The sequence below is a fragment of the Rhipicephalus sanguineus genome, chromosome 5, assembly GCF_013339695.2.
Source record: "Rhipicephalus sanguineus isolate Rsan-2018 chromosome 5, BIME_Rsan_1.4, whole genome shotgun sequence".
In the NCBI taxonomy this organism is placed as follows: domain Eukaryota; kingdom Metazoa; phylum Arthropoda; class Arachnida; order Ixodida; family Ixodidae; genus Rhipicephalus; species Rhipicephalus sanguineus.
In genome coordinates this window covers 71,505,100-71,517,682 of record NC_051180.1, presented here as the reverse complement: position 1 = coordinate 71,517,682, position 12,583 = coordinate 71,505,100, and the positions used below count along the sequence as shown (strand labels likewise).

The 12,583-nt window shown below is 48.9% G+C and overlaps 1 protein-coding gene across 4 annotated transcripts in view; it reads right to left on the bottom strand.

The window, feature by feature from the left end:
- LOC119393738 (uncharacterized) overlaps window positions 1-12,583 on the bottom strand; it is a 90,519-nt gene that overhangs the window by 622 nt on the left and 77,314 nt on the right. For 3 of the 4 annotated variants that reach the window (XM_037660859.2, XM_037660860.2, XM_049416333.1), the window contains exon 19: window positions 4,259-4,513. The exons of the other annotated variant lie outside the window; for it this stretch is intronic. In XM_037660859.2, coding sequence (XP_037516787.1) covers window positions 4,259-4,513 — 255 coding nt within the window. The remainder of the gene's footprint in view (window positions 1-4,258; window positions 4,514-12,583) is intronic. 4 annotated transcript variants of the gene reach the window in all.

Sequence of the window (12,583 nt, the reverse complement as noted above, 5' to 3'; positions counted from 1 at the left end):
AGAAATGAGCAAGTGTGAGAGACGGTGAAGACGTGAAACTCCACTAACGGGTCGTTCTATTGTAATAACCAATTTTGTTCATACAGCAAGCAGAGTGGCCAGTCCTAGCAACAAAAACGTCATGACAAGGACTGGGCCGATGACAAAGGGTAAAAATATTAGAAAACAAAATGAATCGCTAAGTAATGTAGCATCATGACAGCTCAAAGATACACATGTATGCACAAAATGACACACGTTTCACCACACAAATAACAACAAAAGAAGCACCATGAAGGCTCACTCACTTCAGGAAGGTATAAAGTAATGTCCTACTCTCAAAGTACGAATACTTTTTTTTTATTAAATGTGTTTAAGGAGAGGTTGGTGCCTATACATGGCTCCGGCTACTCCTCTTCCCTTACTTATTAATTAGCGTCACGAACTTATAAATAAAAGTACACTCACTCACGGCAATGTCCATTTAAAATGAATGTTCACACGTCATGCATAATGTCCACGTGATGACAATAATGTCCACACACAAGACACACAAGAATCGTTTGCACTTTGCCGAAGAGTTCAATCCACAGTGCCACAGTCCTTTGTATAGTGCGATCACATCACATAAATACTTTATTTTGGCAAATGGAACATTTACAATTCTTCACAGGGTGTCTACCGAGTTAACATTTCGAAATTCCCTGAGTTTTCCAGGTTTTCCCTGAGTGTTTCTGCTAAAGTTCCCTGAGTGAAACAGAACTTTGTTTTATGTCAAGATGGGTAGACACCATGTTGCTCGATGACGTCACTCTCTAGTATGCACGTAAAAAAATAAAAATGACTTAATCCCATTTGAATAGTACAGAGAACAGTTAAGCCTCAACATAGCGAAGTTGGTAAAAATGGCAATTTACTTTGTTATATCGAAACTTCGCTAAACTGAAATTCGACCTTTCATGCAAGGCATAGTTACCAAAGGATTAATTTTAAACTGAAAATGCCACAAGAATGCTTGACTAATACAGCAACATGAAAAAACTTTTCTTTTGCGTGAAAAAAATCAATCTTGTTGAGCCTGAGGTGCAGCAATCACAGTTAGATGCCTTGCCAGAGTGTCACGTGTAAAGACGAAACAAATGCAGGTTTAACGCACTGTGGAATTGTGCTTATTCTGCTGCTGCTGCTTGTCAAATCCTTGTGCGTTGCCCAGAGCAGTGCGACGCCTTTGCTATCATGTTGCCCAGCCGAACCGTTTGCTCTCCACGAATGCGCAACGTCGAAAACCATCGCACGCTAGAAAAAAAGTCACAGTTTCACTGCGAGAGCGAAAAAGTGAATCCGATAGCAACAAACAGGAATTTTATACGAATATATCTATGGCTCAAGGGCGGATTCAGGTGACTACATTGGGGGGGGGGGGGGTTCCATCACGGGGGGGGGGGGGGAGACAAAGGCTGAAGCCCCCACCTCAGCAGTGCATTTTCATGGGACACGCATATTTACAACAGCCCAGAAGGGATTATGAAGCCTTCATTGGAAATGTGCATACGGAAGCAGGAAAGGGTAGAGCGATGAGGCGAGAGGTAGAGAGCAAGGACAAGATTCTCGTTACCCCTTTTGGGCAGTGGTAGGCAAAGCAACCTGACAAACGTGGCAAACCCAACAGGCAGCCTGACAAAGGAGGTGGACGACAGGCACTGAGGGGAGGGGACGGGGGCTGGCTTTCAATGGCGGGGGAGGGGGGGGGGGGGGCGATCGCTGCTACGCCCCCCCCCCCCTGGATCCACCCCTGCTATGGCTTCAATGAAAGTTTTGCAATTAGAGCACAACACCTACAAAGGTATGAGCCGTCTGCTGATTGATCCCCTCTAAAGATACCGCAGCCAAACCTGTTAGACTCACGCAGCCCCCCCCCCCCCCCCATCCCCAGCCCTCCGGCTCCCATGATGTGATCGCAATTTTGACTTGATAAGGAAGATCACGGCGAAGACGAAAAATTCACCTAAAGTGTCTATATAATTGCTATCACAAAAAATAAAGCAAAATTGCTGCGGGCTAAGATCGCATGAAAGCACGGCAACAACCTGAATTACGGCACATCTGAATCGAGCGAGTGGGACCCGTGCCGGTGTCGCGAATTTCGGTCGCCGCTATGTCTTGGCTCTGAAAAGTTTTGTAATTTGGCTTTGTAGCAAAATATCCGCATAAGCAGTGGTGTGGCTGGTAATTGTGAGCTGCAGCCCTAAAAAATATCGGTCGACTGCCTAAATCTTGTTTCAGCAGTGCCCTCATCGGGGGGGAAGGGGGGGGGGGGCACACACACACACTTCCACTTGCTGTAAGTGGGCCTGTTAGTTACGCTTGCTCTCGCCTGGAAATTTATTCAATATTCTTCACAGAGTCCTAAATAGCACCTTTGAGCTCGAGGATCAGAGCGAGTGAGCTCTCCTAAAACCGCCGAAAAACGTAGTCTTTTTTCTCGCCGATCGGGATGACTTGCAAGATACCAGCCTTGTTGACGACATCCGCTTCCTGAACGATCACGATCGCTAAGCTCATTACATCTACTGCTACTGCTTCTACAACTAATCATGCTTGTTTCTTGACACGCGGCGATCACAAAAACACCATACAGTAGAACCCCGCTGTTACGTTCCTCACTGCTGCGTTTTCCCAGCTGTTACGTCGTTTTCCGCCGGTCCCGGCATAGCTCCCATAGGATACAATGTATTGGGAACCCCGCTGTTATGTCGTAACTGTCGGACCGTTCCCGTATGATACGTCGCGAAGTGCGTTCGGAGCCAGCCGAGTGACTACCAAAGAGAGCGGCCATGGTGCATTTTCACGCAGCTTGGCCTCGTTTGACCGTAATATTAGCTGCATGAGAGGCGCAAGCAACAGAATCTTTTGAATTGGTGCAAACAAAAGCATGGCCTTCGAGATTCAAATGGCAAAGATGGCGTCTATGACGTAACTGCTCGCGAAAGCAAGGCCTTCGAGATTGGCATTTACTATTGACAAAAGCATAGCCTTTGAGATTTGTATCGCACAAACATGGCGTGTATGACGTAGTTGCTTGCGAAAGCAAGGCCTTCGAGATTGGCATTCACTTCTGCCATCACGTTGGCGTAGACTCATTTATTTATTTATTTATTTGTCGGAGAACGGGAGGAGTTCGAGCTGGTTGGAGCTCGCATGGTCGTGCGTGCGGTTCGCGGTCGGACTCGCCGCGCCGGTCGTGATTGCGTGTGCTTAGTTCTTTCATGCCTACAGCTGTTGGCGTTAAAGAAATCACATACGTTGATTACATTTCTGTGGATGAGGCCGTCCTAAGCTCTGCGTTTCTATCCATCGACTAGATCGCGGCTGAGCGCGCCAATTTTCGTGCTGCTCGTAAGAATTGAAATAAAATTCTGTACCACTAAATATTTTGCCGTTTTTCCTGTTTTTCGGCTCTTACGTTTCCCGTCTCTTACGTTTATTTCCTACGGTCCCTTCAAAAACGTTTCAGCGGGGTTCTACTGTATCGGGCGCTAACGCACAGCACGCGCGACAAGGAATACAGAACTACACGGCGTAAAGACAGAACACCCTGACAACATTGCGCGATACAATGTGCTGTGGTTCATGGCTCCCACACGTCGCGCATTAGCCGGATGCTCTCCCACTCCACCGCTCCGAAGGCGAGTAGAACATCGAGGTGTGCCCCTTCCCCGCAGTGGCCGTTCGACTTGACAAATGCATCCACAAAATCTCGAGCTAGCGTCACCGCGACTTTCGTTCCCTTTCAATAAAGTTACTGTGGATTTTTCCTGATGGGAGCACAATTTCCCTGAGTTTTCCCTGAGTATTTCCAGACTATCAAAAATCCCTGAGAATTCCTGGTATTCCCGGTCGGTAGACACCCTGTCTTCAGTTCACTTGCTACTGACGGCTAGAATTTCCAGTTCAAATATACCTCCTGGGCAGATAATTAAGCAGCATGGACAAACTACACATTCGTGCAGGTTATTGCAGTTTCCAACATTTGTGCCATTGATTGACAAAATAATGAGCCTCTCCTTCAGCACTGAAACCACCTTGATACCTAAACTGAGATTTTTACAGTTAATACTATCTTTCTCAATTGTAGCACAACTATGCTGTTCTTTCTGGACATCACGGAAAACATACTTTCCCTATGCTCTGGCAGGCAAGGCTACAGGGCGTTCTTTAAACAGACAGCTATAACAATGGTAGTGAAGGTTGCACAACAGGTGCAGTAGAAGTAGCCAACCTGTCTCGTGGACAGAAGAGGTAGATGCGTCGACTGGGAGTGAGTGTGCCGTCGCTGGCAGCTCACTGGAGACACTGGATGAGAACACCTCCGAGAATGGCTCGTTCAGGTTAGTGTCCTCGTCGTCCAAGTTGATCAAGGGCGGGAAGTAGTTTGCCGAGTTGCCTGTCAAGCATTTCAGCCGCATTGTTCGTGTCGTGGGACCACACGCAGAGACGGCAGCTGTCGTTTGGTCACACGACACGAGGTGAGAAACTGTGTAGGATGGAGAGAAAGGAAAAAAATAAAAAAATTTAGGAGGAACAGCCCACGGTATGACTAAGTACAGTGGAACCTCGTTAATGCGTAGCTGCCGGGAACGCCGCGTAACTACGCACTAAACAGTAGTACGCATTAACCACCAAGTAAAAATTTGCATCTCCTCACGTATGCCATCGCCGCCAGCAAAGAAATAAATACAGTGCCACAGCAAATATTGCCTAAAGTACCCACTGCAAAGCCTTTTCTTTTCTTTTGACAAAGTGGAGAAAAGATTCTGGTACTCTCGCACGACCGCCTGATAGTGCCGATAGCGCACGGTGGCGACACCAAGGAGCATTTCGGATCTATTACAGGGTCCGGTATACGCAGTGACCGACATAGCGACAGAGCGGACAGTGTCGGATTTCCACGAGATATATGTGCGCGTATGTACCGTGATCTGCTACTAAACGAAAATTGACACAGTTCCAGTGAAACGCGGCACGGCTGCGTGGAGCCGATCGTCTCCTAGCAAGTTGCGTGCAGCGCATCGCCTTCTCTGCTCACGCCGTCACTGCCGGGCCGCTTGCTGTACTGCACGCGCGCATTAGTCCATGGAAGTGTTCTTCGTACTCACTTCGCCCCAGACCGCGCACTGATGCGGCGAGTAGCTTGTTCGGTTAATGCGGCGATGACGAACTTCCTGCAAGCGATGCGCACTCCGTGACGCTCTAGCAGTCCTAGCAGCAGATGGAAGTGGGTTTGGGTGGTCGCCCAATCAAAGCGTGCAGTATGGTTACACCAGCGCTATGCTTGCTGTACCGTATGTGTGCGTTTAGCGTGACAGCGTCAATGCAAAGAGGTTTCTCATCGCCCGCGACCAGCAATGCTCAACTCCACAACAGCGAGCTTCTTTCGTTTCTACGAAGCGGCACGTGCTTGAACACAAGGCGGCAGCAATCGGTGGACCAGCGCGTTCAGGTTGTCGCCTATTAACCCTTAGAGGGTCGAATTTTTTCGCGAAATCCAGTCCAAAAATGTGTAATTTTTTCATTGCTGAAATAAATTCTTCAGACGATTCTACTTCAGAAAAAAATTGTCAAAAATTTTTTTTAGTGACCGTAAAGTGACAAAAAATCAGTTTTGTTGTTACATACATATGGTTTATTTGTAGTAATATCAAGCAGAATCCTAAAAAAAAAAGGCTTCACAGTTTTTTATGAATAAAAATTATGCATTGTATTAAACATAGCTCACAAACATACAAAAATAAGCGCACCAGAGTACGTTTCCGGTTAAAAACGCTCGTGCTCTAATACTAAAAACTTTTCAGCGTGTGATAGTCTTTGAAGCATGGCTCCCTGCGCGCGCATTTCAGATGTCGCTCCTTGATCGTCATTGGAGTCTGAACTCGTCAAAAAATCCTCGTCTGACGAACTGAAATCCAATTAATCAGATTCTGATTCGGCAATTGGGGAACAGTCCGCATTGGAAGAATCGCTGCTCGACTCACCGGCAGCAGCGCAACCGGCGTGCATTTCCATAGCGTAAGCGAACTGCGTCAGTGAGCGCACGGAAGAAAACTATGGTTCTGCGCCCGTCCAGAAAGCAAAACGAGTGAAAAAGCTACAGTAATACTTCGTCTTATTGCCAACAAGACGTAGTTAGTTTTTCCGAGACCCCAAAACAGGAAACGCAGTCACGGCGGCGTCGTTTGTGTAATTTAGCGCCGCACGGAAACACATGTACCGTATTTACTCGAATCTAACGCGCACCTTTTTTTCCGGAAACACGAGTCCAAATATCGCATGCGCGTTAGAATCAAGTACCGAAAAAAAAAAAGGAACTCGGTTATCGTATTGCCATCGACATTTCAAAATGGCCGCCTCCTACGACTACGCGCCTTGGCCATTTCTGCCATTTTTTCAGTTCATACGTGTGCTGAGAAGATTGTCATCCCGTTCTGCGTTCGCATAGACGGTATGGAAGTGCCGACTCCAATACTCGACGAGTGTACCACGATGCCGCATTTAAAAGAATAGTTATTACATGTGCAGAGAGACGGACGGAAATCGGGCCGCATCAGGGTCGTTTGGATATAGCTCGGAGTTCCCAAAAACGTGCGTGCGAGACTGGCGCCAACAGAAGCAGAAGATTTTTTACAGCAAAGCTTCACGAAAAGGTTTCAGTGGACCAAAGCAGGGCCGGTTTCCCGAAATCGAAGAGTGTTGACAGCGACAAGGAGTTGTCCGACAGCGACGAGGACTGATCCTACGCGACTCGTATCGCCGCCGTAGTGGTGACAGTTTTAGCGGCAAGGCCCGCTTTTTGACTTTGTGTTTTACTTTTTTGAAACTTCAGTTCTTTAAAACCCAAATACTTGTTCTTCTGAATGTGCGAAGTTTGACTCCTACGGACTTTTTTTGTTCTTTTCTCTCACGAAAAATGGGTGCACGTTACAATCGATGTATTACTTTTTTTTTTTTTTTTCGGTCGCGGAAAACGGGTGCGCGTTACAATCGAGGGTGCGGTAGAATCGAGTAAATACGGTAATCACGCGCCGGGGAGCAATAAACGAGAGAGTAACAAGCGGTCGCCCTTTGAGAGATTAAAAACCAAACAGCCATCAGCTTTGCAGGCGCAAGAAGCGAAAACCACCCAAAGGACGAAACCGAAACGAGCCAGACCGCGTGCGCACGTTCTGGTGCGAGACTACAAGCCGCCGCGCCTCTTTGGAAAGAAAGAAAGAAAGAAAAAAAAGAAAGATGGAGAGACATTGGTGCATTAAAAAAATTACACGTATTCTCGAAGCGTGGCAGCACATTCCAAGCAAGAGAAATGGGAGAAGGCGCGCGTTTGAAACCAAACCGCGCCACGGGCGCTCTCGGTTGCGCAAGCGATAGCCGGCGCGCGGCGCGCCATTTTGCGAAGCATAAAAAAGCAACAACGGAGAGACATCGGCACGTGAAAAAATTCCACGTATTCCCGAAGCGTGGCAGCACATGCCAAGCAAGAGAAATCATTGAAAAAGGTGCGCACTTTAAACCAGCTGCACCGCGAACGCGCTCGGATGGGCAAGCGATAGGCGGCGCCCCGTTTTGGGAAGCGAAAAAAAAAAAATACAACGGAGAGACATCGGCGCATGAAAAAAATTCCACGTATTCCCGAAGTGTGGAAGCACAGGCCAAACAAGAGAAATGATCGAAAAAGGCGCGCGTTTTAAAAATAAATGCTATGCCGTACATGTACGATGAAAACCCTTTGGTACCAGGAAGCTTCTGCCGTACATGTACGGCGAAAACCCTGAAGGGGTTAAAAGCGTGCAGTAGGCTTAAAGTAGTGCTGGGCCGCACGTGTGCCCGAGCAGATACCTGAAGATACTTATTGTGATAAGGTTGTCAGCGATAAATCATGCTGGCGCGTTTGTCGGTGGCCACCGCCTCACCTTCGTTCTTTCCTGATGCTTACCCGCAAAGGCGTCACTGCAATCGCGCGGAAGTTGGAATCAGTTATCAACCGATCTATGCACTTCTCGAAAAGACTGAAGACCTTTGGCGGCACACTGTGGCGTTGGGAAGTTCAGTGGCGAAGTAAAATTTTATGGCACAAAAGGTTATCGCGGTACACAGGGTACGCACTAACCGGTAGGGGTAAGGCGAAGCACTACGGCTTAAGCGGTCAGCGAATGCATTAGGCTCTATGAGACTCGGTCGGAGATTCGTCGCAACTACGTTTTAACCGTTAGTACGCTTAAAGCGGGTACGTATTAATGAGGTTTGACTGTATTCATGCTGAAAACAGCACATAAATGTTCGAAATGTGCAATGAAGTGTGGCCTCTTCTACGATTATTAGAGCTGTGCGAATAGCAAAATTTTGGGTGCGAAGTGAATTCGAATATTAAAGTGTGAGTGCGAATCGAATCGAATATTTTTCGAATATTTCTAGAATATTTTTCTAATACTTCGAAGCGAAATTGCAGAAAAAAAAGTTAGAGAGGATTCCTAAGCATATTCTTATGAGATGGCAATATGTAAGTGTTTCTTTTCCCTAGGTTGATGAAGCACTGGCGGGGGGGTGTTTCATAGTTGTCTTATCAAGAATGAGGCAATGTAGAGGCCGAATTCTATTTATGTACATGATTTGGTGGAACCAAAGTGTTGCCGACAACACTTTACACGTGATAGGCAAAGATGCCATTTCCTCAGCCTCTCCTCCTCTTTGAACTTCTGTGGAAGCCTAACTGATGTGGCGGACAAGGGTGTGCTCCCTTCAAGTCCGGAATTCCAAATCTGCCTCGTAGACGTCGATATACAAGAACATCTGAAATTTTGGATGCTAAAAAGCTTCGGCTTCCGATTTTTCGGACTTCCTGCCCAAATTCCAGGTCCAAAACAGCATTAATTGATCCCCCACCTCTGCCACATCTTTCATCTCCATGTTGGAACCAGCATTTTCTTGAGTTAGTACATTTGCGACCGTAGCAGAGCTTGAAAGGCAGGTTTGGTCGCAATACCGGGGTGTGATGAGGTGAAGCATATTGAAAATCTAGGGACCACTTCCAATCGGACGTTGACTGTCTCTTGGCAAAGTTCGACCGTAACGGTGCTTGAAAGGCAGCTTTGCCGCAATACGAGAGTGTAATGAGGTGAAGCATATTTATACAGTCGATCTCGGTTATATCAAGCTCGGATATATCGAATTATTGGCTATATCGAACAGTTGAGAAATCCCCTTGAATTTCCCATGCAAAAGTATGGGGTTGGTGTGCACGTATATCGAACTCCCGCACAGCGAAATATCCGCTATATCGAACGCTGCCCCGCGCCGAAGCCCAGAAAGTGCATTTTTCCTAACAACTATTGATCATTTTTCGGCCGCATTCTTATACGTTCCAATCCCTCGTCGCGCGCAGGTGACAAAATTGCGTTGCTCTAGTTCGTTGCGCAGTGCTTGCCAGTTCACCGGTGTATTTGACGCGCGGTACGCAAGTTTAACGCATGGGCTAGTGTTTTTCAAAAAGGCTGATTGCCGAGGGCACCAAAATGAGAATTCGAAATGACTTTGCAGTCTTGTTGAAGTGACTTTGCAGTCCTGTTGTAATGTTTGCATTCCCTTCCTTGTCTGTTCGCACACGATGGCATGCGGGCCTGCAAAGCATGGCCTTCGAGATCCGCAACCTCGTGACGTATTTTTAGTGTTTTCGGTTTTAAAATGCTGATCTCAGAGGCTACGCTTTTTTTCGCATTTCTCGCCAAAGTAGCGGCTGCCTTCTGCAAAGCCACAAGTGCCATCGGTGTCGCCAACATGTCGACGGTGGAGAAATGTTCTTTCGTGCAGCGTGTACTTCGCGCTTTGTTCTTGATAAATCGTCATTCGAGAGTCGAACTAAACATTGTCCCGCTCGTAGTGATAAAAATGATGACCGGTGCTTGAAACGACGTCAAGTAAAGCACCGTCGTGCACTGTTTCCTTACGGGCCTTGGTGCCAGGTGACGACTACGGGCGCGTCATGACCGCCGACATGCCGCCGACTACGGCGTACGGTGCGTAGTGAATTTTGCAACTTAGCGTTTCCGGGCGCCGTATCGGACGGGAGCACAGCGAGTGACTTCATTGGTGCAGATAACGACGTAGCTGTTTCTGACTGCATCGATGCCGAGATCATAGCTGACGTTGCCGGTGCTGCGGAAATGAACCCGTGCGATTGAAGATGCCAGCTGCCGCTGCCACCGCTAACCCTTTACGGCGCTACAGAGCTCGCATCAGCGTTCACCGTCGATCACCGCTGTTGTGGCGGGAGGTGCTGAATATACTCATTTGGAAAGCTTACCGTATTTTCGCGCGTATAACCCGCCCCTGCGTATAATCCGCACCCCCACTTCCAGCTCGCCGAGAAAAAAAAAAAATCCTCGCGTATTGCCCGCATATTCGATATACAGGAAAGGCTGTACAAAAGCTACTGCTCAGGTAACATAGCACATATGTAGACAGAAAAAGCTTTATTTAGCGAGCAGAATACGCTGCCTGCAAGGCCAGTCACAATCACTCACTGTCACTGCTCTCGCTGGAGCTATCACTTGAGCCGCAGTCCTCACTGTTATGCACAAGGTCATCTTCGGTTCCATCCATGTTGTTTGTGATGCAGCATTTTTTGAAACTTTTCCGCACCATCTCACCTGGAATGGCCTTCCATGCCTCGACAATCCACTTGCAGAATAGGGCAATATCAGGCCTTCGGACTCGCCCTGTCGGCGTCAAGTCGTAGAGGCCTTCGGCCATCCACTCGGCGTAATAGCGCTTGACATGCGCTTTGAAGGGCTTGTTAAGCGACACATCTAGAGGCTGCAACATTGACGTCATTCCACCGGGTATAACAACTAAGTCAGTCCCGTTGCGTGAAAGGCGGGTCCTTCACTTCCTCAGTTGTGTGGCCGCGGAACGAGTCAAGAACGAGCATGGACCTCTTTGCGAGCATCGCACCAGGCCTCTTCTCCCATACCGTCTTGACCCAGTCCACGAACAAGTCACTGTTCATCCACGCGTTCTCGTGTGCGCGCACCACCACACCGGCAGGCAAATGAATCTTCGGAAGAGTTTTCCTTTTCAAGATGACGTACGGTCGCAGTTGCGTGCCGTCGGCGAGGGCACAAAGCAGGACTGTGACGCGCAGTTTCGTGTTCCCGCCGGTCAGCACGCTCACCGAACTGCTGCCCGTCTTCTCAATCGTTGTGTCCAACGGCATTTCAAAATAAACAGGAGTTTCGTCCGCATTGCCGATTTGCGAGAAAATGTAATCGTGCTGCTTTCGCAGGCCAATTACATATCTCTGGTACTTGAGCAGCTTCTCCTCGTAAGAAGCCGGCAAGCGTTGACATAGTGGGCCTATTCGATTTACCACTTCTGGCTACATCTGGCTACCCGCGGGCTGCCAGAGACAGCCAGAACGCATTCGTTTTTTCTCTGGTTGCTCCGCCCACCGCGCGCGCACTTCCGGTGGGCATTCGTTTTTCGCTCTCTGGCTGCATCTGGCGACCCGCGGGTCGCCAGAACTCGCCAGGACGATTTTGGTCTGGCGGCTCTCTGGCCGTTTTCTGGCTAGCAGACGCCAAACGGGACGATGAGCGCTCGCGACCATCTTTGCGTGGACTCCGCGGAATGCAAAGGCCTCGGGACCCTCGGCCGCTCTCGGCCAGTGCGACAAGAAGCGCGCGTCTTTTCGGCCGAAATCTTCGGTCGTTCTCGGAGGCCTTGAGGATAAAATGCCGAAGCTTCAAGCTCCTCAACCAGGGCTGCGCAAGTAATTCTAGACAGTCGGGGTGACTATAGTCGGGACGCCTTATATAACACGGGGCTCGACGTTCTCAACATACAGCGGAACTCTATGCCGTTCTTCTCGTTGCAGTCTGCTTATCAGCAGACACACAACGAGCTCTTCGACATTTTCATCCTCGCACACAACGGTTTGGTGACGCCTGCGGAGCCTGCGAGCGCGCAGCAAGGCCACCAGCCCAGCGATCGTAGCTAACAAAATTTGTACTAGCATGTTGGAGCAGACGACGCAGTTGTGAGCCGCCCAGCCGCGAGCCCAAAATTCGATTTTACTTCTTCCGACCACTTTCTGGTTGCCAGAAGTTTTTAGGCCACGTGATATAACGTCATTTCCTGTCAGAACCGGAACCCGCTGGCTGGTTTCTGGCAGTCAGCGGGCTGCCAGAAAATGGAAAATCGAAGAGCCCCATTGTGGTCCGCCGTCTGATTGAGAGCCCTTGCCTCTTCATAAAGCGGTGCAGCCATCCGCGGCTCGCACGGAACCCGTGAGGTAGGCCTAGCTCCCTCGACAGTCGCCGCGCTTCCACTTGGGCCATCTCGGTCGATACGGCGTGACCCCTGCTTCTCACATCTTCGATGAACTTTACTAGCTGCACCTCCAGCTCAGGGTAGGCGCCGGTCTTGGGGCCACGAAATGACCTACGGTCGCGGTGCGCGGCTTGCAGGCTGTCTTTGTTCTTTCTCCGCAGTCGCACGCAGGACTCGTCCACATCGTGCCGTCTTCCCGCTTCGCGATTTCCGAATTCCTCGGCGA